This window comes from Anser anser, assembly GCF_964211835.1.
Source record: "Anser anser genome assembly, chromosome: 13".
Taxonomy (NCBI): Eukaryota; Metazoa; Chordata; class Aves; order Anseriformes; family Anatidae; genus Anser; species Anser anser.
In genome coordinates, this window is record NC_139734.1 from 21,725,481 (window position 1) to 21,750,208 (window position 24,728).

At 42.9% G+C, this 24,728-nt stretch overlaps 1 protein-coding gene and 1 long non-coding RNA gene across 7 annotated transcripts in view; one reads left to right on the forward strand and one right to left on the reverse strand.

Annotated features, from left to right (window-relative positions):
* The window catches only part of LOC310881004, a 15,082-nt gene extending 12,724 nt beyond the window's left edge, over positions 1–2,358 (forward strand). Inside the window, exons 3-4 of one of the 2 annotated variants that reach the window (XR_014572044.1) lie at positions 118–1,878; positions 2,222–2,358. This is a non-coding gene — a long non-coding RNA (uncharacterized lncRNA). The remainder of the gene's footprint in view (positions 1–117; positions 1,879–2,221) is intronic. The other variant, XR_014572045.1, reaches the window with a different exon arrangement.
* On the reverse strand, positions 904–20,505 carry TENT5D (terminal nucleotidyltransferase 5D). Of its 5 annotated transcripts, none has more exons than XM_083797665.1 (3): positions 19,897–20,505; positions 12,858–12,979; positions 904–6,640 (listed from the first exon to the last, which is right to left on the reverse strand). In XM_083797665.1, the coding sequence occupies exon 3, from the start codon at positions 6,619–6,621 to the stop codon at positions 5,446–5,448; it is 1,176 nt and encodes a 391-aa protein (XP_083653791.1). In that variant the 5' UTR covers positions 6,622–6,640; positions 12,858–12,979; positions 19,897–20,505; the 3' UTR covers positions 904–5,445. The 5 variants fall into 5 exon arrangements, with proteins under 5 accessions (XP_083653791.1, XP_083653788.1, XP_083653792.1 ...); XM_083797662.1 differs by lacking the exon at positions 19,897–20,505 and adding an exon at positions 19,423–19,560; XM_083797666.1 differs by lacking the exon at positions 19,897–20,505 and adding an exon at positions 19,151–19,323.
* Between the last annotated feature and the right edge of the window lie 4,223 nt (positions 20,506–24,728).

Below are 24,728 nucleotides of genomic sequence, written 5' to 3' on the forward strand. Positions count from 1 at the left end.
CAGTTTTCTGGAGGATATATATTTTTTTATTTTTTAATACGTAGCTGAGTGAGCAGCCTCCGAGTGTATTTATTACGCTGTTGAATTGCTTTCCATGGTAACTAATTGTGATTTCAGAAGCACAGGTTCTGCAATGGCACAAGATGAAATGGAGCTGAATATGGAAGCAGCTGGTAAAAAGAAAATCACTTGCTTATGAAATAGTAGTTAATGATGGAGGCTGATGGGGAAAAAACATGGGGGGAGGCTGAGATTAGAAAATAAAACAGCCCTCCATTTCCTTCGTGTATTACTTTAGATTTTGAACTTTTCTGAGGAAGAGAAAATCCCCTATGTGGGCTGCCTTCCCATTTCCCCACTTACCTTTTTATTAAGAGGCAGACCATTAAAAATCTGGCTGCATAAAAGAAAACAAATGCTCAGGAAATGAAATTATGATTAAATGTCTATTTCTGGCTGAAAAATGGGAAGGCAGAGACTTTACAAAAGTTTCTCCATTCCCCTATGAAAAAAGAGGGGACAGAGCATGTTTTGAACAATATAAAAAAGAAAAAGCTTTCCCAGACTTCCCAAGTACATTACATTCCTGCAGCGATGTTTGATAGCAGAGGGGCTTTGGGGGCACAGCTCGATGCCTGCGAAGCCCCTCTGGGCATCCTCAGGCTGCCAGGGCACACGAATTCCAGCTGCTTCTGCTCCCCTTTTCCACCAAACAGCCGCACCTTTACTACACGTTAACCAAAGCAGCATCTTTTGTTACTGCCCAGTCCGTGCTCACGCTCGATGGCAATTCCAGAGCCTGGATAAATACATGTTCAGATTGATGTGAATGTGCATTCAGAGTAGGTAAATTGTATTCTTATGCATATGTAGAGTCAAATAATTTGTCAAGTTAAGTATTCATTTTATTTACCCAGCAGACAGTCATGGTTTTATTACATAAATATATAACTAGGCACTTAAAATGTGAATATTTGACACAAGCCTGTTTGGCAAACTAGTGTAGAAGCATTGAAATGTATCATAGATGTTCACAAGCATCTGATCGTTCTGTAGCCTTAAATGTCTGACAGTGGATCGGTGCTAAATTTGAGTTTGTGGTTTATTGACCCAACAAGCCATAACCGAATCTTTCACACTGCTGCAGTTATGATACTCCAGTTTGGCTGCTGGACATCCCCAGAAAGAAGTCTGCACGCTCGAACTGACGTCCAGCCAGAATAACAAATGCATTACAAGCAAACCATATATTAAACAAGAAAGTTATTTTAATGATTGCTCCCCAAATACCCAAAGGCACTAGTCAACACTGTGGACTAATGACCTACAAATCTGTGTGATTAGTACACATTTTTAGCATTACAATATTTTTTTCAACAGCTTCAGATGGCACATTAAGTGAAATACTTCCTTCATCTGTAACAGCTTTGTTCCTGAACACCCTTGCACTTCTTTAGTTTCACAGGCAAACTTATTGAACAAAACCTGATCTGTAAGAATCCTGGTCATTGCGACCTGTCTAACCCCTCTGTGCTGGCCTTTCTCCAGATACTTCTAAAAGTCATATTGAATAGACACCTGTGTAACTCCAGATTCGCACTGAAATCACTCCTCTAACGTCAGTCAAATTACACAGCTAGAAAACTGAAGGGACGCGGTGGTAAATCAGATCCGTTATTTTACAGGATCAGTGTAACACAACAGACAACGTAACATCTTGACTGAGGACGATTTTACATTTCTTTTATCCATTGCAAAAACCTTTGTAACGTGTGGAGTAAAAAGCTCACAAATTGCATTGTAAAGGAACTACCATAAAGTATATGCTTCCAATGGACCTTTTACAATATAACACAAAATTCAAACGACATTTTTTAGGTAAGCACTTTAAACTTTCACACTTATGTCCTGACAACATTAGAGTACTGTAAGCTGTAAACTGTAAGAAGTTTTATGTGATTAAATAAAATCAGCATTACAATTTCCAGGTATTGTAATTATTAAACAGGTCATAACAAGATATAATTATAACATAAACGTGAAGCTCAGGATACTGGTACTGAGAAAACCCGATAAAACTCTTTGTAGATTTATATTTGCACATATTAAAATAGATAACAACTGGAGAAGAGGTTACAGTATTTCATCGTACATATTGATATCAGTGTTTTGCAAGCAGCAGTCTATACAACATCATCCTCATTTTATTATTATTTTACAGAATCAATTCTACTTTAAAAACCATCTCCCCGTCAAATACTGCTGCCAGGTCTCAAGACAACATATGGAAGGAAATATTTAAAAATATCAGATTTTGCTAATTGTGTATGTGTGGACATGTGAGATTTTATATATATAAATATATATAAAATCATAAACCCCACTGAACCTTCAAAATGGAACTACCTCTAGGTAAGAAATACAAGACCTTTTTAATACACGTAAAGGGTTTATTTATACCTGAGACATTTTTGCATATTGATGTCTTTGTACCTTTACCTGTAGGTACTCACAGAAGTCCTTTACTCTTTTCTGGGATCTCACACAAAACCCACCAGAGTTAGGTGGGTTCTCCCCTCTAACTCAGTGGAGTTTGGCTGAGCCCTTCCTTATCTAACCTGGATGTATAAACAGAGATGTAAGAGAGTGAAATATATATATTTAAATGAACAGTTGCTGTACAAGTGGACAGGCTGGTTTATATAAATCCAGAGCTAGTTCATCATTTTCACAATGTCTGGTTCAAAAAAAGAATTATAGTCCTTCATGCAGGGTGATTCACGTTTCTACTTCTTGGTTCAAACAAACAAAACCACAACAACTTCTTGAAGTATTTCTCCAGGTCACTGGATATACACGGTATGTTGCAAATGCCCCTTTGTGGACGTTTCCTGGTTCTGGAGATCAACCCATTTCTCCACCGAGTGAGCAAGGGAACCAGGAGTGGAGGAGTAATAAGTTGATGTAGCTACATTACATTAAGGTCACAGGTCAATGCTGATGGACTAAGGTATTCAAGCAAATTTAGGGAGCCCAGGAGCCCAATTTCTCCTGAAAATGAAGGCGTGTGGATGCCTAACTCCTGCAGATTCATCTAAAACTCGCAGCTGTGCACAATCCAGCTTGCAGCTCTTCAGCCCTGCCTGTCACTTGTGCTGAGTGTTGAAGCACAAGCGATAGCAGGGCCACAACCTAAGCAAGGCTCTTACAGAATTTCACAGTGCTATTTATTTTGGTAAATATAAACTAAAGGTAAAGGTACCTTCTGAATTATAAACAGCTCAACTGAAAAAAAAACAAAAAATCCACTGTGTTTCACTCCATTTTGCTTCTGACAGGGTCTCTCCTAGAGGTGCTTACATGCAAGTATCATGCTATCATACCTGATAACACCGCAATTAGAATTGCTTATTTTAGTAAATATAGTTTTATCAATGGAAAAATACTTGTGAAAGTGAAATGTGCTTTTAGATGTGGAATTGGACACACTTGAGAAATCAGGAAAAATAATAGTAATGATGTCTTCATGAAGACATTACAAAATGAATCGGCTTCCAAGTAGATCCGTACACCCTCCTAATACTGCACAAGCATTTCTCACACGTTAATCTGCACTATGGTTTTTGCACTGTATTTTACAGAAAAGGCTTAACTTTAGTGATGGCGGTCAACAAATTTGTCTTTAAACAGCTCTTTGTTCTACTGCACAGGCATATAATGGGAAAAAGGAAAGCTACATCTCACTGCAAGTAGAACATCATAGACCTTAAGACATTTTAGAAATGTTTGATTTAAAATAGTGATATGTAGCATATTTCTGTGTAAAATAAATCAAACACACTTTTCCAAGTAGCAGAAATTTCTAAGACCTGACACTTGTAAACAGATAAAATGTAGTCAATGCTTTCAGAAACGAGGAGGAGGACGTAAACTAAACCAGCAGTGAAGGCTCAGCATGACACAGTGACATGTTAAGCATCAGATGTAAGAAACTCTACTGCTTACATTTCCAGTTGACTGTTTTGATTTTACAGCCACATCCCTTCTGTCTCCTTTTCCTTGCTATTCCTTGCTGTACCACATTCAGCTTCTAAACTGGAGGCGTTTCAGGGAGAACAACCTCAGATCTGTCTGTTCCAAACCTGCTCAAACCGAAGTCAGTGGTGCAAACCTCTCTGACTTCAGAACTGCCAGCGCCTTGTAACCCATCGATGGAGTACCAAGGGCATACGTTTCACTTCCCCTTTTTGTAATTCAGGAGCTCTCTAGCGTGATTGCAGACAGCATTACAACTTTCATGGAGCAACTGGCACAGGGAGGCACTTATGTGACTTTTAAAACTTATCTTTGGTAAACACGCACAAATTTGTATCTAATGTTTTACTTCCTGATCATAAGACAAATCTTCATTTGCTACCAGTGTATGTGTGCAAGTAACAAAGCTTACACAGGACATTGCTATTATAAAACAGATTTTTCAAATGCCACTGCCAAGGATTTGTTTTAATTCACTTAAAAACAACATGGTCTTGGGCTTTTTTTTTTTCCTGACTCCATTTATTATGCATTGAAGCATCTCTGATCAATAACAAATTAGCAATAAAAAGCAAGCCCTATGTGCTCAATTTTCACCTTCTTTCTCGTTCTATTACCTTGTTGTTCAGGACTACTATAATCAGAATAGTTGTATCTCTTTCATTATCTGTGAGTCAGATCCTGGGGTTCAACACTGCACTACTTAAGCAGCCAAATCTCTCTCTAAGGTCAGCGGAAATTTTGGATTCACAAAAAGGCTGATTCTGCTCTTGGTAGAGATGTTTCCTGCTAACCCCTACTGACGAGCACTCTGGTGAGGGGAGGGACCTCATGTCTCTGATGGGAGTTGAGAGTGACCAGACATGAGCCTACAAAGAGGAGCTCAGTCCACCGAGAGGCAGACCATCAATGCGTATTTTCAAAAGGTGCTGCAAATAAATGCTGCTGGAACCGCGTGGGTATAACTGGTGGATGCTTTAGTTTAATGTGCCCAGAACACTAGCATTTCTAGAATTAGGTATTTCTACTGAGAGGCATCTCAATAGAAGGCTTAATTTTTCATTTCCACTGTTTAAATTTTGCTTAAGAATTTATTAGAACCCAGACCTTAGAGCATTTTGTCTTATAAAATTAGAATAATTTATATCCTTCTCTTTTCATCCAAAAGAAAAGTACAGCCCAAACACACATGGGGGTATAAATACATCATGAATAACAATAACCATTTTACTCATTTTATGATCTGCGTAAAGGTGTTTGAGACATTGACCAACCAAACAACTTTGGCAACTTGCACAAAATTATGTCCTGAAATCAAAAGTGATGATAAAACTTGGTTTAATGATGCGTTTATTACGGAGAGAACTGGAAAGAGAGAGGGGTCTAAGTGCTGAGGAGGTTACCGTGTTCCTAAACCATGCCGCTTTGCATTTGTATGTGAAATGGGTATGGCTGGTAGATGATAGGCGGTTGTCCATGAGCAATGTAGTAATTGCTGAAGTTTCTGTCACTGATATATGGAGCAGGCTGATAATAGCATGTTACATTAGCTGCATTTGGGATGATATTTTGTTCTCCAAGCACTTTTAAAGCCAGAATTGTAATCATATTCAGAGTTTGTCTTCGTTCATGTCCCATGAGACAGACTGTGCTCTCATTTACAACTCCACGCAGAGTCATCAAGTAGTCATACTTGCTTTTTTCTTCCCCAATGAAGTGGTTGCGCAGATATGACTCAATTTTCCTTTGCTGCTCAGCAACATCTGGAAAATCAATGAAGAATCTGGAGCACATGTAACGTTCCAGAGATTTAATTTCAGCCTCATCTGCTGGCTTGAAGTCACGAACCAGGAGATTGCTGTACTTCAGAAGGCCGCCGCCTCTGATCTCCTCAGGGTTCCTCGTGGAGATCAGTTTGTACTTTAAATGGTCCATTGCTTCATTGAAGTCTCCATACATACTCTCTGCAATAACAGTGGGGTGAGAGTCCTCTGCTAGTTTGCAGTCTGTTTCTCTGTAAACATTTAGTATGGAGTCCAGTATGATTTGGAAGGAGTCCACACTGAACTCGAACTGCCGTCTGAGCGAGTTGACAAACTTTAACTCTACATTCTTGCCGCTGTTGTTTGACAGCGAGATGAGACTCCAGCGATCGTGGTCGGTAGAGACTTTGACCATTTTCTGCACGTAGGCATCTTTCATGGTCTGGGCAGTGATTTTTTCCTTATTAACACATTTCGGCAAAAAGTCCAATAGGCAATTAAGAACTGCTTCCTTAACAACCTGGAACTCGAGCTCACTTGGAAGTTCCACCCCAAAAATGATATCTAGGTCCTTGTAACTAGTTCCGTTCTGCTTCACTAGGATGTGGCTAGCTGTTGAACCGTTCAGGCGGATATCTCGAACAGTGATTTGCTTTTCGATGAGCTGTTCTTTCACCACACGAATTATATCCTTGGGTTTTACTTCCAGTGTTGGAAAATTCCCTCTCCCGTGAATAGGTATTATCTCCGCTAAGACTTGATCCAGGATTTTAATCTGATCCCAGGTGAGACTACTGAATCTGTGGTCTAAGTCCTCAGTCATCGTGATGTCAGTTGGCTAACTATGGAGAAACAGAAATTAGAAGAAAAATGTTAGAATTTGCTCAAATAAAGACAGCCTGACATTTCACTGTTATGACAAACATATATCTTACTTCCTTGGTGCAGTGATAAAGCAGTTAATTTTACACTGAGACACAATCCGAATTAACTCTCTGAGTCAACCACCGCACTTCTCGCAGGCTTTTAATTGAATTTTAATGTAGTCAGGTTTTAATCCTGCTGAGAAACCATTGTGTTATTGTATAATCCGTGACTCAAAGTCAATGCAGTAAAGCATACAGATTTAAAACTACATTTAAAACTACTCAAAGGTTAATAACATGGAATACTTTGTAGTTATAATGAAACTCCAAACAAATTTCACTGAGCTAAAATCAACAAAACGAGCAAATTTGATTCTTTCTGTCCTGTCTAGACATCTCCTTTTATTTTCAGTGATTCACACAATGAAAATACCGAAAGACTAAGTAGTTTTTTTGAAAAAGCACAAACACTGCAACACACTCGTTGTTTACCTAGCCATATGCCTTGAATGTACTTCTGTTTCTGTGGGTAATTTGTATGCAAGCGTCCTTCAATACCACTTCTTACGGTTTACGAACTGCACATCCGATAACTGTGCACCTATTTCCACTATATTTCTAAGGCAAAATCTTTTCCTTCTATCCCGTTAACCATCTGACAGCAAGGATCCAATGCTGCAAGTTCGGGTTTGCAGAACTGGTAAGAGAATCCCTTCCAGTCTGCACTGATACCCTAAACCCTCTCAAGAAAGCATGCAAAGAAGCCCTTGTAGAAGACATGGGATAAAACTCCAGCTTTGGAGTTTTAAAATTAAAATTTTCTCACCTTCATATCATCATATTAAGCAAGCAGATAGAGCTTAGTATAGATTATTTACTTACATTTTATAATGAGCAAACAAATGTTGCAAACCCTGGAATATTGTTTTTAAAATGATTCTAATTGATCATATGGAAACTTTATTTTAATTAAATTTGTGTAATGGGAATTTAAAAGCTTTAAGTTTCTAATTTGATTTATGTATGCTGAGAATACAAACACAATCATGCAATTATATAATTAGGTGTGATTACAGTAAGGAAGAAGTGCTTTTAACAAACTCCCAAAAAGGAAAATATTGCTGAGCATTAGGTGTCTAACACACAATAAAAGACGCCTGTCCTAATGTTACTGCCTCCTGATGCTGCTGTCAGCACTGCAGAACGAAAACTGTCCAGAGGGCTTTTTGAACTTCCCGACTCCACGGGCATCATTCCCTTCTTCTAGCTAAGCTTCCGCGCTTCTTTTGGGGTAGTTTGCTCAGATAGTGAATCAAAACGTTTTGCTGCTGAATCCTATTATGCTGTTTTTCAATGCTCTTTCATAACTCACGTGACAGCTCAGGGGGAGATACCGTGATCTCCTGACACCTTCTCAGCCAGCCCCCGTTCCTGGCTGCTGCGACTCAGCGTGCTCAGCCTGCAGCCGGGTTTGCTGCTCTGCACAGCAGGTGAGGCAAGAGAAAACTTAGGGAGGCAGCGGGACCTTTCTTCACCGCTCGAAAGAGAAAAAAAATCTTCAGTTCACACAGCTATTTGGGGCGTTTATCAGCCATTGCCATCAGCCATTGATAACTCGTGGTTTTCACGTGTGAGCTGAAACAGCTCCATGGTTCACGAGCCACGTGAAAGAAGTGATTTTCAGGTACCTGACAACACTGCAACTGTACTGCCGAAGCATGGAGAAACGCTTCAGCTGACAGATGGCTAAAACGTGTTTTTTTTAGCTAAAGCTCAAGAATAGCAAATAAAGTAAAATCACATTGAGTAATAACACAACCGAAAAGTGTACAGTGTTGTTTCTTAGTCAGTAGTGGCTGTATGTGTACGTGGTCATATATTTCCTGCCTTCAGATTCCACGTACTGTACTTCAGTAACCTCAAGTAATTTGTGGACTGATAAATGGCTTGGGAACAATACTGAGCGAGATCTCACATATTTCTAGTATTGTTTCAGCTCCAAAGAAAGCTAATGAAGAACATACGTAATTTGAGGCACCTTTCTGGCCTCATTAGAAAGAACAGAACTGACCATATGCTTGATGTTAAACACATGGTTAAAAAGTTTGCTAAATCGGGACTATTTATTGCTAAATAATAGGAGTTTAATTGCCACTGAGTTGTAGGTGTGAAGGTCTTGGATCAAATCCTGTAATTCTGGCACAGCTGTATTGCTCCTGACATTGTTGATGTATTAACCCCGTGTACACAGCATATAAATACATATATATATTTGTTTACATACAAACATTCCTGCAGGCATTTAGAAGATATGGCATTAGAACTGAAAGGGAGAGAAACTGCCATCCACCGCAGTAGCTACTTTACACAACATACTTATTCCTTCATTACCATCAGCTATTTCTTATTATGATTGCACGCTTGCTCCTTTATTACCGCAAACAATTATTAAGAAAAACTTCTATCCATCTTTCATAGCCCTTATGACATCCCAGTGCATTTTTATCACGTTTTTTATCGTCAAAAATAGCTGTTGCAGAAAGACACTGAATTTTTGAAGCAGTACAACTGTGGGTGCGTGAGAAGGTTGGGAGGAGAGGGTTCTGCATAAACTCTTTTGCTGCTAAGTTTGTCGTCTGTGGTATTGACAAGTCATGTTATGGCAGACCAGCTCTAATGATCCAGCAAACTGGCCGTTGTCAGCACTGCTGTGTAAGCTGTACGTTTATGTTGTGGGACTTGTCTGATACTGCAACACTTTGAAAGAGCTCTTCAAGGCTGATGCTGTGACGTGAAGTAACAGGCTTTGAGAAGGGAATGTTCAACCCCTCTTTAGCAGAGGAACCCACCTGAAACACTTTCTGAATGTTGGAAGATGGAATCCCTAAGCTTAGAAATCCATTCAAATCCATTCTTTTTCTCTTTTTTTTTTTTTTTACACATTATCAATTATTTTCAGTTTCATTGCAATATATTAAGATTTTAAAATGGAAAGAAAAGGTAATGTCATTAGGTATTTCTTTTGCATTGAAGGGAAACCAGATAACTTCTGCTCCTTCATTAAGAGTAGCACTTCAAAATTTTATTCCTCTAAAGTGATTTCTGGAGAATCTGGCGATGCTCTGTGAGTTCAGAGCCTCAACATTAATGTCTGAGAAATTTCTTATGACAAATACCACAAATTCTGTGCTGAAATGATGCCTTCAGTTTTAACAAGTAAGGAAAATTTCCTAGGAAAAAAAAAGCAATTAAGTTGTAAAGAATATAGTTAATTTACAGATAGACGTAGATAAGCGTGTTGTCTTTTTTTTTAATTTACTAATTTTCCTTCAGTTTGTAACCCAGTACATAACTCTGCACCTTCTTAGAAGGACTTTCTCTTGTTCTTTTCCTTAATCTTGTTAGGCAACAAGAACAATTTCCAGGCAATTTTATAGTCATTAGGAACCTTGTTTCTTAAGCAGTGGCAAATTTATTTACCGAGGTGTTCAGGCTAATGTCAGGAGTTATTAATGCACGTAGGCCTCAGTGACAATAAATCAGCAGTAGTCCTGAGGCTATAATTAGTCACAGCGTTGTGCAAAACGGGAGATCACGGGATGAAGGGAAGGCAGCTCACTGCAAGTGCCCCGTGTATGGACGAGGCTGAAGGCGAAGGAGCGCTGCGTCCATGGGAAAACAGGCTGAATGGTGGCTTCCTTCTCAGCACCGCGCTGGGATTGCACGCACACATGCTAAAAGCATTTCATATACTTTACATTTGATGGTTTCCTATCTTAAAGTCCGTACATGGACAAATGGAAGGCTGCTCTCGCACTGTGGCAGTGAAAAGAACAAATAACCTTTGAAACTGTATACTGAAAATTGGTGGGTTTTTGTTTTTTTTTTCTTTTTTTTTTTTTTTTCCCCTACACTTTATCAGTATTTGGAACTTATTGAAACTCTCTCCTAAAGATTTTTTCAGTTTTTTGTTTATGGGATTTAAAATGTTACTATGTGCTGCAATGGCCCCTGAATTCTGCCTGATTTAAGATCTTTGCCAGATAAAGGGATGAGGAAAAATAGCTTTCCAGGTGTTTACTTTTACTTATACTGGCTAGAGAAGCACAGAATAAGAAGAATCATATCTAGTCATGTGTTGTGATATATTAACCTTATTATAAGGTTATATGACCCTGGTTCAAGTTCCAGTTTGTCCTCGAATTGTCACCGATGAAGTGGTTGCAATGTGGAAAAATGTTTGGGTGGTGGGAGATCATTAAACACGTTTGCTAGTGATACATTGAAATTAGGGTCTCTTAACGTTCTTCAGCAGGGTTTGGACCAAACAACTATGAGTTTGGTTTTACAATAAAAGATTTAATTAACCAACTCTTAACATAATGCCATATACCAGCTTCATCAAAAAAAAATAAGACTAGATCTGGCTTTACAACTCAAGAGAATCTGCCATGATTGACAGCTTTAATGTTCCACGCAACTTTCATAGAAACAGATACTTACAGTCTAGAGGACAGTCTCATCAAATTTAGCTCATATTTTACCAATAAACCGTTTAAGATTCTTTTTTTATATACTCTACAATGTTGCTTCAGTGTACTTTCAAAGCATTTGCAACATATTGGCACTGTCAAGCAGAATACATCTGAAATAGTTTTTGTGCAGCTGTGTTAGCTCCGGTCTCTTTCCTTTGCTTTTATCTAGTACCCAGTTTTTCTACTTTACAACAATTATATGGAATACTTTAACGCTCCAATTGTCTTTACCTTTGTCTGCACCTGAAATCAGTTGCTAGGGGACCTTTCAGAGATCAAGTAAAGTGTCTTGCAGCTGCTGTAGGAGCCCTGCCTTCTACCATTTGGGGATTTACCCTAGACCTGCTCCAAGTAGGTATTGCAATTCTCCCCCTAGAGCTCCGTATTGCTTTTGCTACATACACATTAGATGCACCACTACTGATTTCTACGTTGTCTTGGTAAAGTTTTATATTAATTCAAAGATACATTTCTCTATTAAGCTGGATATTTTCAAGTGTTTTGCCTACTCGCTGACTTAAGGACTGCAGCTGGCTTTAGCTCTGAAGGCAAGAAAGTCGAATGTGGAATGAGTCCTGGTTATAATTTAAATGCACATGAGAGAAGCATCTGGGGCACCCTAAAAGGGAACATATTTAAACTAGATTGACAATGTTTTTCATGAGTTTTTCCTTCCATTACTGTTAATGCATGCAGTGAAGATACTGTTTATTTATCCTGTTATTGTGAGATAACGCATGATTTGCCATAAGTTTTCAGTACAGTTACCATCTAGTTACCCTGAAATAACAAATAATAACTCAAAGCCATATGCTCTTCTCTGATGAGATAAGGCTGGATGGTGTGCAAAACAGGCTTAAACAGAAAGTGGTTTGCTTGGACTGTGCCACGGAATATCACCTTCAAGGGCAAAACAAGCACGTAGAAGAGAAGCAGAGGCATTATGAACTAAAATGGTTCCTACCTTTTCTCCAACCCAACCCAAGGAACAAGAAAAAACAACACAGTTGTGTACCAGCCTGCATCGTCCCTCCTCCCAGACTGAATCGAGTTGCAGAACAGTATAGCACAAGGGCAGCCATACTCTCCTACAGCACAACGCTGCGAAAAGGAACTGAGCAGCCTAGACTTCTACTGAAATCTTGCAGGATATTGGCTCAATAGCGTGGGAGTTCTCAGGAGGGACCATATAAATAGGAAGGTTACTTTGGGCAACCAATACTAATACATAATCCATGTTATGTTATCCTGGAGATTGGGGTTTTTTTTGGACGTTGAAGTTTTCCATCATGACTCACAGTACCTTCATTCTCAGCTGCACGTGGATCTCACAGGGTAGCATTTTCAAGGCCAGACATATTGTGCTTTTTTATCACTTCTCACAACACATGAGGGTGCTTCTTACATGGCCTTCAGGTTCAGACCATGCCCTTGTAAATGGCGTGGTATGAGGTACAGTCAATCTTCTCATTTGCGCTAACCTTCTTTAAGAACTTAAACAAAATAGCTGTGATATGCAATATTTAGACTATTTTGGGCTGTGGACATCCCTGAGAAGTTACATCTTTAGGTAAGTATTATTTGTACTTCCGAATGAATGCTGTGGACTAATTCCTGAATAATGTTTCCAGAGAAAATGCAAAATCCCATGGACTTACCGTGGCAGGACAATTGGTAAGCACGTATTCCAGCAGTTTAATAGGATGAGTCACGGGATCCTTTGGTAAAAATATGAATTGTCATCTTGTCACTGATAAAAACGTGAACCTCCCAGGGAAAGCTGCAGGGAAAAAAAAAACAACAAAAAAAACCAATAACATCCTTTTTGAGATAAATGTTAACTACCAGTCACCTGCTGTACATAATAAATCATGCATTATGACTTGGCAGTCCCGCAGTCATAACAATAGCCTTTTAAGTCAGAAATGATAAGGTAAAAGCAGTGGCAAGGTACAGAAGTGCTCATAAAGACTCTGGGTTTCAGGTCATACTTAATCCTCTGCAAGGATGTTAACAACTTGCTATTTTCTCTAAGGGATTTAAAATAAGAAGTTAATATTATTAATAGACATGCAAATTAGCAAGGACAGAGGGGAATTATACAAAAAATTAGACCTAGTAACAACTCAGCAAAACTGAATATTATAAATTGTGAAATGGTTTCTCATGCCTCCTAAAAATATGTACAGATGACAGGAAGGTCTATTTCTTGGCAGACTGGGTTGTTGGTTCATTTACAGTAAGCCCAGGATTCAGCCTGTTGCTGGAATTTCCATGCACCAAATGGCCCTTTGACAAGCTAAGCAGGAACTGTAAAAAAATCAGATGCTTCTGATTATACAGGCACTTCTGAATATTTCTTCTCTCAAGGATGTGCTGACAGCCTGGCAGTCTTGGTAGGCTTTCCTTCAAAGACCCCCTTTCCAGTGCCCCATCCCACGAAGTCCTAACACCTACAGGAGGCTTTAAAGTACCCCGAGGAGCACCCTGTCTGGTGTATGACTTCATGCGGATGTGAACTTACTCCCTGCTGCAGAGCTGTGCTCCACAAGCTCGTCTTTTAGGCCAAAGTATATATGCTTCTGAGTAAATACAATTCTGAAAGTATGACTTGAGTGTAACCATAAGCACAATCTGCAGGAAAAACTGAAATAATAGCCTAGCGTGGTATGGACCGTAATATTAATTTTATTAAGAATATTATGTGTTTTTTTCTGCCATGCTACAGCAATCATTGTTGTCACTGAATATGTTTTTGCTGCTGCCAAAAGCCCAATATTTGGCTTCCTCACACTGTCCTTGCTGTGGCAGGACCTGTCTGCAGCTCTCAGCTGCTTTCCGGCCCACGATGGGCTGCTGACTGAATGAACGGATGTTCCCTGACTTGCTCCCCAAATCCATGCGGCGACGGCTCCCGTCTGCAGCTGGGAACCCGGGGCTTAGGGTGGCAAGGGCTGAAGTTAGGCTGCGAGTGAGAAGGCAGTCATTTCTTCAGCACAAGGAAAAGCTTCCAGGCTGCTCAGGTAAAAGAGTCCCAGCATGTAGTCTGGCCTTCTGGAGGGAACGTCAGACAAATATATAGGCGGTTACTTTAAAAAAATACATCGTTTGGGCTTTTTAACAATGAACTATTGTTATTTCTTTCTGTGCGATGGCGGAAGGTTTAATGGATATATGATAACCATTAATGGATATATCATCATGATAGAATAGATTAACACTAGAGTAGAATTAATGGCTTCCCTCGTGATATTTAGGGGAAGGAAAGAGAGACCTTTGTATTTTTTTTTTTTGTGAACACCCATTATTACATAATATGTTCATAAAAGCAGCAGCTGAGATTGAAGAAGTGCTTTGGCTGTTGGGACTTTATTCTCAATGGCTGCCTTTTATTGACTCAGTCATTACAGGAAAAAGTGTATCATTTTATTGTTCCCTGCTCGTGGCTTCCAGGATTTTTTCTAACTGGAGTAAAAATAAAAACAAAAACGACTACATCAACAATTACATTTGATCTCTAAGATAATATTCTTCTGTTCTCGAATTCCAAATGTGATTTGTGATGATGCGCACCGACAAACTCATCTCAAAGCCTCTCACCCTCGCGGTTCTGTGCACAATGAGCAAAGGAACACGATGACAGCACACGAAATCTGTCCGTGGGCTTCCCCGCAGCACTGCTTGGGAGCCCGGGCCCAGCCGGCCGCTGCCTTTGGGTGCTGCCCAGCCCCACGAAGGGGAGTCCTGCCCCCAAACCTGCTGGGTGCCCACATCCCCCCCGGGCTTCAGCACCTGTGAGGGTTGCTGGGGCACTCTCAGCTCTCCCCCCTTCCCCATGCAGTGCACGATTGCTCTCCGCAGCCCTCCAGACTAATACCAAAACCTATTTACTCGCTCGAGATACCAGTGACTCAACCTGAAGCTCACTTACCAAAAACTCTATTATTATGACTAAACTGCAGCGAAAGCCGGCAAGGTAAGGAATGAAACAAACCCTCCTTGGCCATCTACTAGCCATCCTCACAGTTGTCTCTCCTCTTCGAACGCCAGAGGAGGAAGGATGAGCTGTGCAGAGTGCCACAGGCTGTTTTCTGAAGATGGAGGGCATCACGAAGTCAAGGCTCTCCCCATAAACTCTCCGGAGGCTTCCTCTCCTCTTCTACACCAAGGGGGACCCAGCGAGGTGGCAGAGCAGCCCAAGAGCAGCCTGGTGGGACGGCCCTGGTCAGGAAAGCATCAGAGGAAACCACCAGGCTTGTGGTTGTGTCCATTGGAGGGGGTTCCAACGCAACGTGCGCAGAAGGTTGAACGGATTTCTTCTTTTACTGAACATCCCAAACAGCACTGCGCCTCGCTGGAAGGTGTACTTCGTCGATTCAATCAATGAAATGCATTTTTTTTTTCTGAATCAGTACAGAGCCACTGACGTACGGAGGCTGAATTTTGGTAGTACGTACTGTAGTACAGTGCACTCGGAGAGGCTTCCTTGGGGTGAGCCAGCGAGCTGAAGACGAACGGCATCACGTCCCGTAAAGACCTCTCGGTATCACTCCTGCTCTGCTCCGCATATTTTATAAAGGATCTGCTGCTAAGCAATTACCCTGCCTCACTCCAGAAGTATTTTCATTTTATGGCCGAAGACCTGAACTCCGCGCAGTCTCCAGGCCGATTTGTTAAGCAGCTTAGGATCCCTTGGAATAAAGGCTCTTCGCGACCACTACAGTGCGTGGCGAGTTGAAATCGAGCTGGAAGAAACTCCCGTATCCTGGACCGGGTTTTGCTGGCACCCTCCCCCGAATCTGTCTCACGTAACTGATAATACGGGGAATTTGGGTCCTATTCCAAGATCACTCTGTCCCCAACTGTTTGGTTTTACTGCTATTTGTGCTTGCAATGTTAATATATAAATATAATTCATGTATTTTTGAATTCATTTCCATACTTATATTAGAAACTTGTTCTCTGACTGCACAGTACAGTAGCGGGATTTCTTTTTAATGCTCTTTTCCCAGGTCCGTGAGTTACATTGTAAAATTGGGGAAAATACATGAATTATTTATTAACTTCAAGCACTTGCTGTACAGGAGTTTATTCTTAATGCTGCATCAGTAAGAGCCAACATTCTCCTAGAAAATAGCTTTTTGGTAACTGAAATGTTTTCCAGAGTTCTGTGATAAAGTAGAAACTGCAAAACTCCATTCAAACTACATCAAGCAAAGGATTACGGCTGCAGCACCAGCATCAGGGTACTGCAGGGAGAATGAAATGCCTCTGTTGACACCAGTACTAAAATGCAGCGAGAAGATAAAGCAACGATAAACCAAAGAAAAAGGCTAGAGCCCTGCAGCAAAGATGCGTGTATTCATGACTTTTCCATCACTATCAATAATGCATAATGACCATCATGTGGATGACGACACCAAGTTTTGAGACAGACTGAGTCAAGCTTTCTGTCACCAAATGTGAAAAAGCATTCGACATGACATTGGATGTCAAAAAGGCAGGACCTGCTAGATAAGCAAAGATCCAGCAGAAAGGGTAATGGAGAAGAAAATCAGCTGATGCTGACATAAATTGACATCTGCTGTGCCAGTTTATAGCGTTTCACGGAAGAAAACAATTTTTTTTGTTAACATGTACTGAAAGAAATGTTTTTTTAGAGCCACAAAAATATCTTGCTTAGGAAAAAAAGGAAATGTTAATTTATCCATGAACACTCCTGCAACATGAAGAAGCTGTGTTCAATATTAAGCTCAAATTTTACAGTTACCTACGTTATTCCTTTACAGACTGCACTCTAATTCTGCATGGCAGTGGATGGTAGGTAGACTGCCAATTCCCTACGGTATCTCAGAGTCTGTACTGGTGCTTTGAATAACTTTTTGCATATAGATCATGATGGCAAAGGGAGAAAGCCAGACTGTGACTTACGAAAGTGATAGACAGGTAGATGGACAGGTAGGCACGTAGGTACATAGATAGATAGATAAATATATAGATAATATTTGAACCCCAATGGTACTAATTCAATTATCACAGCAGAAATTCCCTCGGTGTAAATGGGAGCAGAACTGGCCCAGTATGTGCATGGCTGGGCATTTGGCTTGAGGTAAGGTAAAGTCTGAGCTCTCTCCTACTCTTCTCTACGTTTGCATGTCATATATGTGTCTTACATCCATAAGACAAATACTTTCCCCCTATAAAGACGGCTATCATGCTACTGGGAATTCAACAAACGCTGCTGATAATCTCAGGGTGATCTGCCATGGGGTAACGCAGCATTAATGCAAGAGGCAAAGCAGAGCCCAAACTACTGACATTTTCACCCCTCCCCGTGGCGAAGCGCTGATGGCACAGACCAAACCTGTCCCGGGTCCCACATGCAGGATACCCACAGCCACAGCTCCGGATCATCGGAGCCGAGGACCAGGAAGAATGTGACACCGATCTGGATTAAGAGCATTTTGAAAATAAGGCTAGAATTTCATTCCTTCAAGCAGTGTTAATTAAAGAATTAATTTCCACTGCCAGCCTAAACGCTGTGTAATTTACTCTCCAAAATAACTCAACTGAATGTGATTTCAATGTGATCTTTCAAGGAGTTTCATCCACTTATCTGATTTATAGTGGATTCATAAATTATCGGAGCCTACTGTGTCAGCAGTTACTTCTGAACTTGAGCAGGAGCTGTTTCCACGCTCTGCAGGGCAGGAAGTTAAGTTCAGGTCTTTGCTCACAAGGGTCAGCGTTAGACGTCTCTCTTTCTGGCAGCTGAATCATTACAGGTCACATAGTTCTTAATACAGTGCTGTATGTCTGATGCCTAATGAGGCAACGAAACTGAATTTACTGTAAAGTTATGCCTTTAATGCATAGCTGGGCAGGGATGGCGTGCAAGAAACACTACCACGAGGCCAAAGGTCTGCAGCAACAGCAAATTAGAAGAATTGTTACCGTTCACTTTAAACTCAGCTGTGGGAATGCAAGAAAGCTGAGATATGAAGGAGGAGGAGAAGCTACAATCCTGGCCCTGCAGTGCTCCCCTGTGCACGTCCAGCCCTCGCTCCCTGCTCCTGGCTGCTGCAGCCCCAGCACACAGGAGGACAACAGGGCAGGGGGGGCGTTTTTACGTGTCTGAGAGGGACAGACACGAGCCACATCTGACTCTAAGGAGCACACAAGCAGAAAGTGGGGGAGAGAGTCCCTGCTCCCGATTCACTTTCATTTATTATTCATTTCTTGGCCTTTAACAGCGATCCACATCATTATTCATACCTACCTTGTTGCTTTTTATGGGAGCCATGAAAAAAACTATTACTGTTAATGCAGCACACGGAAGACAACGTGTATGCCTGCGCAGCCAACCATGCTCTTTGTGACGGAATAATAAACATGCCTAAAGATCTGCGGTGCCTTAACAGATGTACCAGCGAGACGTGCCTGTGGCTCCGAGCAGGCAGCCGGCACTGAAGACGCATTTCTGTGTTGGGAAGGCAGAATTACAAACCGCTCTTGCCGACCCGGGTCGCTGTAAGGCAGCTCTGTTTGGCACGGAGCAGCAACACCCATTCGCAGCGCGCTTCTTGGAGTTGAGCTCGGAGGATCCCATCCGGCCGGGACCTCGGCTCCGACCTCCTGCCGGCCGCGACCCCGGAGGGCCCTCGCTGGACGCGGCGGGAGGCCCGGGGCAGGGCACGGCACCCGTGGGTGCTGGGGGTGCCGAGCGGGTGCCGGGGGACGCCGGGACCTCAGCACCCTGCTGCCAGCTGGGCGCGAGGGCGTGAGCGGCACCCTGCTGCGAGCGCGGCGATCCCACCCCGAAACTCAACAAGTTTTTTTTTTTAGGCTTCGTGCAAAACGAACACCGACGTTCAGACGAGCCCTCCCCCCCCCCCCCCCCCCCCAATTAAATAAATAAATAAATAAATAAATAACAGCAGATTTACCGCACCGCTCTTTCCGAAAGCCGACCAAACTTGCCGGAGCCGGCTCCGTCAGGCAGCTCCTCACCGAGGCCCCACCGCTCCGGGCTTCCCAAAGTTTCCCGGGGCGGCCCGCCCGGTACCGCCTGGAGGAGCCCCCCCCGCTCCCCCCTCGGGGCCGCCGCCGCTCCGCCCGGTAGCGCCCGGTAGCGCCCGGTACCGCCCTGCCGCTGCGGCGGGGCCGTGCTCCGGGGCCGTGCTCCCGGCCGGGGTCGGCGAGGGGGGACGGGGACGGACTCACCGCGAGGGTTCCCCCGGAGCCGGGTGGCGCAGGGCCCCGGCGCCGCAGCCGCGCAGCCCGCACCGGGAGAGGCGCCGCCGAGCCGGGGCCGCCGCCGCTGCTGTCCGCGGCCGCCCTGGTGCTGAAGCGGCCCCGCCCGCCGCCCGCCCCCGCCGGGCCTTGTAGCGTAAACGGGTGGCCATGGCAACCCGCGTCACGCAGCCCGAGGTGGGGCCGCCGGGGCTCCCCCCTTGCTCTCTCGCCCTCCTTCCTTCCCCCCTTCCCTGCCCGTGCCTCGGGAGGGCCCGGCCGGGCATCCCCTGCGCCCCGCATCCCCTCCGCCCGCCGCCCCCCCACGCGAGGCCTGAGGCGAGGAAGGCCCCGGGCACCGCGGGGAGGCTGAGCCTTGGTGCTCAGCGCGGTCCCGGGGGCGTCTCGGCGTGCCCGGGGATGTACCGACCCCACAGGGGCTGCCCCCTGCGCCTTGGCGCTCACCTCCCGTGCCACGGGGCCCAGCTCCGGCCCCGCTGCCCTGCCTGGTGGCTCCAGGGAGGAGAAACTCCCATAGCGCGGAGCTCCTGCTGCCCGCTTCTTGCCTCCTACTCCCCGAGCGGTGTCAAAACAAAACTGCCTTGTTTTCGAGATAACTTCCTGCGTGAGCAGGCGGCGGTCTTGCCTTCAGTCTGTGTGTTGCGGGAGCGCGAAGAAGACTCAGTTGAGGCCAGCCCCTTGTCTGGTGGTTACGGGGTACCTGTGTGCCCATCAAGAGGTCACAGAGCTGCCCAGGGAATCCGAGAAAGGACACCTGGAGCCTCAGGGCTGCAAAGTAGAGGGGTTGTGGTTTTCTAGCTGACTCGCGCAAGAAATCCCCAAGGTAAGCACAAGGACCTGCAGATCGGCCACTTAAAACCCTACCTCGCGACTTAGCTGCAACGAGAACAGCGCTCGTTTTCTGTGTAGCCTTCAGCTCTTGGGAGAGGATCTGACCGCACGGTGGCTTTGCCGGGAGAAGGTCCCTCTCTGCAGACACCTCACTGTCACTAACTCAGCTCTGGTTTATTTCTAGTATATTTAGAAAACCAGTCTTTCCATCCGTAGGCTTCTAAAACTGGAATGGAATAAATCACCTCGTGGAATTAGCTTATGGCATTTGTGTCTTTTTTCGTCATTTCTATTCTACTGTAGTACTAAATGCCTTCTATTTGCTGTGCAGCGTCTAAGTTTGCTTTTGCCACTACACATAAGTACAATGAAAGATAATTTACTTTAATGTTCTGAGAAATTATGCCAAATGGGTAAGCCATGATTATTTTTGAAAAAGTGCAGATTTAGTACTACGGTGACTCATAACAGTGAGCATACCTTGACCAAAAAAAAAAAAAGGCTATGTAAGTATTTTAAGCTAAATTTCTTTCGTAGGCAAATATATTTAATAATCTTAAAGATGCACATTTTTACTTTAACGTACAGTACCTGGATACTTCTAGGTTGGCTCTTGGGTATTACACAAAATCAAGATTTTAGCCTTTTATCTCAAAAGAACCCAGCGCAATGCAATCTGACCCTTGTTAAATATAAAAATCCCCAAACCAGCTGTTATTCTTTAGGGCCCTTAAAAACATCTTCAGTGTCTCTTTCCTCCTGAGGACAGTTTTACGAATGCAGCGATAAAGCACGGCTGCAGCAATTACACAGCACTTAGTAATTAAAAAAACCTGCTCATGAACCGACTTCATTTTATGCCATAAACGCCAAGCGCTCCGCATTACTTTATATTCCTAGCTGTCAAAGTAGAAACAAATCAGGGATGAGATTTTCATAACTTGCAAGCCCTCGTAAACGCAAAACGCAAACCAATTCTCAGCTCCAACAACTTCATTTCCTGGCACGCCGGCTCCCAGCCCAGCCGGCAACCAGGAGCCCTCCAGGCAGCGTGCTGCAGGACAGAGGAACTTGCCTGCGTGCACTCCGACGGTGCCAGGATGAAGCCCACGGCTGTGCCCAACACTTGTATGTAGCTATTGAGTGATTGATTGGGTAAATTAATTAGCTCATGGATCTACTGCACTATGAAAACAGTAAGAGCTAACTATTTCCTTTTTTTTTTTTTTTTTCAGTCAATATCCCCAGATAATTTTCATCTTACACCATACCTGGGGAAGAGAATAGTGTTTAACATACAGAGAAAAGCTTATGTTCAATGGCTGATGAACCTAATTTAATGCCAGGCAGGGAGAGCTGGATTTTCTTGGAACTTTGCCTTTACCTCTTTGCGCATTTTTGGGGAGGTGGATGTAAATCTGTGCCACTGTGATGTCACCATGCTTGTATGAATGGCCATAGGCAGTCAGGCCGGAGAAATGCTCACAGAGCTTGCAGCAATATGTTTTTCAGCAAGTAGAAAAGTGACAGGAGGTGTTGAAGGAGAAGGGCATCTGCATGATGAACTCCTGGGTCCACTGAGGTTGATGGGACTCTTGCTACTGAGTTCAGTGACGCTGGGATTTCACCCGGAGCACTTTGTTTTGGAAATGAGGATTTTAAAAGTAACATCCGAGGCCAGGTCTCCTCTGCTGATGTGATGTACAAGAACGGCTCTGTAAAGCCTGGGCTCTTGCTGCCTCCTCCTACTTTGGCCCTAATTCAAGAAGGCACTTAACACATACATAAATACATTTCTCATCAGCAAAGCTTTTCAGCAAACACCTAGTTTAAGGATTTTCTTATCTCTAATTCGTTGCTTAAGAAGTAAGGTATTACTCAATAGGAGTAAAAGTGGGATAATCTAGCTGTAAATCCTTATCATTTATATCATTTATTACCAGAGCTTAGTCATCTTTTGACCAATGACGCACAGCACTGATTTCTTGCTGAATAAAATTTTAGAAGCACAGCCAATTTTTCACAGAGGCTTGGAACTGTGCCCTTTATCTGTTTTTATGAATGTACAGCTCCAAGTCCGTAGCATGCAGTAGAAAACCTAATGCAAGGTCATGTTTTGCTAGAATAACAGCACCGAAATCCTCAACTGCAACCATGGGGTCCAGCCCTACCTTCACATTTTATCAAATTTCATAGGGATTTTGGTGTGCAGAGTAAGTTCAAACTGTGATAACAATAAAGGCAGTTTCAAAATGATGAAGATTACCCAGCTTGGAATTGTAAAGGTCAGATCCTGATCTACACTTCCCCAATTCTCACGTGTATTTAGATCTGAGATAGCCTGTGCATTTAGCTTTCCACTCTGCAGCTCAATAGAGGGGAAGAAAATAGTTTTTACCTTTGGAAAATTCCATCACAGTACTACATTTTCACTCCAAAACTACTGAATTTCATGTCATGAATGATGCATATTCTGTCTCAAAGGGAATCATCTGAGAAAAAAATTAAAATCCCTGTGGCCTTAATTTTAAGGCTTTGTTTCTCAGACAATTTTGGGGGGGGGGAAGGGGGGGAAGAAGTGCACTTTCCAGGTTAACTAGGCATTCACTTTGCACACAAAAAAGAAACAACTGCAAGAAATTTTCCCTTCCAGACTGCCAGAGTGAAAGCAGCAGCCTGCACACATGACTGTCAGAGCAGCGCAAGCTCTTCCTCTTGTCACAGGGCGCCTTGCACTGAGCGCTCGGCCAGATTTCAGGAAGGAATTTATACTGCCCGTGTCTGTTTTTTCAATCCAGTAGCCGTGGCGTGCCAATCAGGACTTACTGAATAAAAGAGGCTTCTCGAGAACTACTTGATGTGCAAATTTCTCTTAAGGGAAGCGGAAGGAGAAAAGTCGGAGTTTTTATAGCTCCTCCTGCCGTTTATGGAGTTTTACTCTAAAATATGAAGAGCCTTGTTGCGTTTATTTATTGCACGAGCCTAGAAGTGGAGAATGTTTTCATTCACCCAGAGCAGGTCTCTTTGAAGGCAGAATGCAATTCCTGTTTTCTTCTGCCATTGATGCTTGGAATGAAAGCAAATCAAAACAATCAAAACCATGAGATTAGTCAGAATTAGCTCTTTTCCTGTACTGATGCTCAAGCTCTGCTCTGTATGAAATAATTTTCCGACCTTTGGCCAGAGAGGAAAAAATTGAAAAGCTCAAAATAAGCCATAAAAATAACCATTTAAAATTTCCTCAGGAAATCTGTTGAAATACTGATGCGATTTTCTGCAGTAACTACTTCAATTTGAAATAGCTTCTTTAACTGTGGGAGACTAGAAAGGCGCTGCCAGAATCGTACGGAGATCAAAGCTCGCCGATAGGGTGGCAGACAGACTGCGAGACAAATGAAAGGGATAATGCAGGAGCTAGGTGCCACGTGAAAGAGATGTGAACCAGGTCTAGCAGGAGGAAGGCTGCTCCAAGATGAACGAACCACCCGAGAAGAGAGGTGTCTCTGTACTCTGCCATTTGAGCGTGGCTCCTGGAACATTCAGCAAACTTTGCTCTAGCTGTCAGATTTCGGAGAAGCCCACGTACGCACTGATCTCAAATGGAGATTTAATGGTCCAGCAGATGAGAAGCTGCAGAAAATCCACTTCGCATCATGACTACGTAATAGAGTGAAGAAGAGCCTTCTAATTCCAGACACAGAGTGGTGAGTGTTAGTTTGTTGGGAAGCCAGGGGAAACGGGAGAAAATGTGGCCTCGTAAATCCAGTTATGCTTCCAGAAATATACCATAGGAACATTAGATGCTACTGGGAACACACATAGTAGAGCTAAGTGCTCACCAAAGCATGCTAACCTAATTTCATGATTACATGAAAGGAGAAAATCCTGACTCATATTTTATTAAAATTGTTATGGTGAATCAGCAAATTACTCTGTTTATCTCCTTCAACGTCAGCACAGTGAAGTCTGGAGCAAGTTGAACTAATCTCACTGCCCTTGTAAATAGAATATATTCAGACCAGCTGAAGCTGGGCTAAATGGAAACAAGCAGTAATTCGTCATTGACGGACAGCTGGGGAGCTCAGAAAAATGCTATTTCCTGACTGTCCTGCCAGAAGGAAAGACACGCTCTGCCTGTGCCTTTCATCTCTGACTCCTTTATCATGCCAGATCCCAAATAAAAACATTTACACTCAAAAACGTTGCGGTCGTTATCGCAAGATCTCCCCATATGGCAAATGCTGGTCTTTCATACGTATGCCCTTTTATATATATTCCTGTGGTGGCAGGGAAGAAAATAAAACTGCACAGAAATGTATAACTTGATCTGGCTTGTTTAGCCGCTAATCCAATCTTCTCTCTTAGTAAAGCTCAAATAATCTGATTTATTTTTTTTTTGTGGGGGGCGTTCTGGAGCACCTGAGGGAAGAGAATGAAATTCTGCC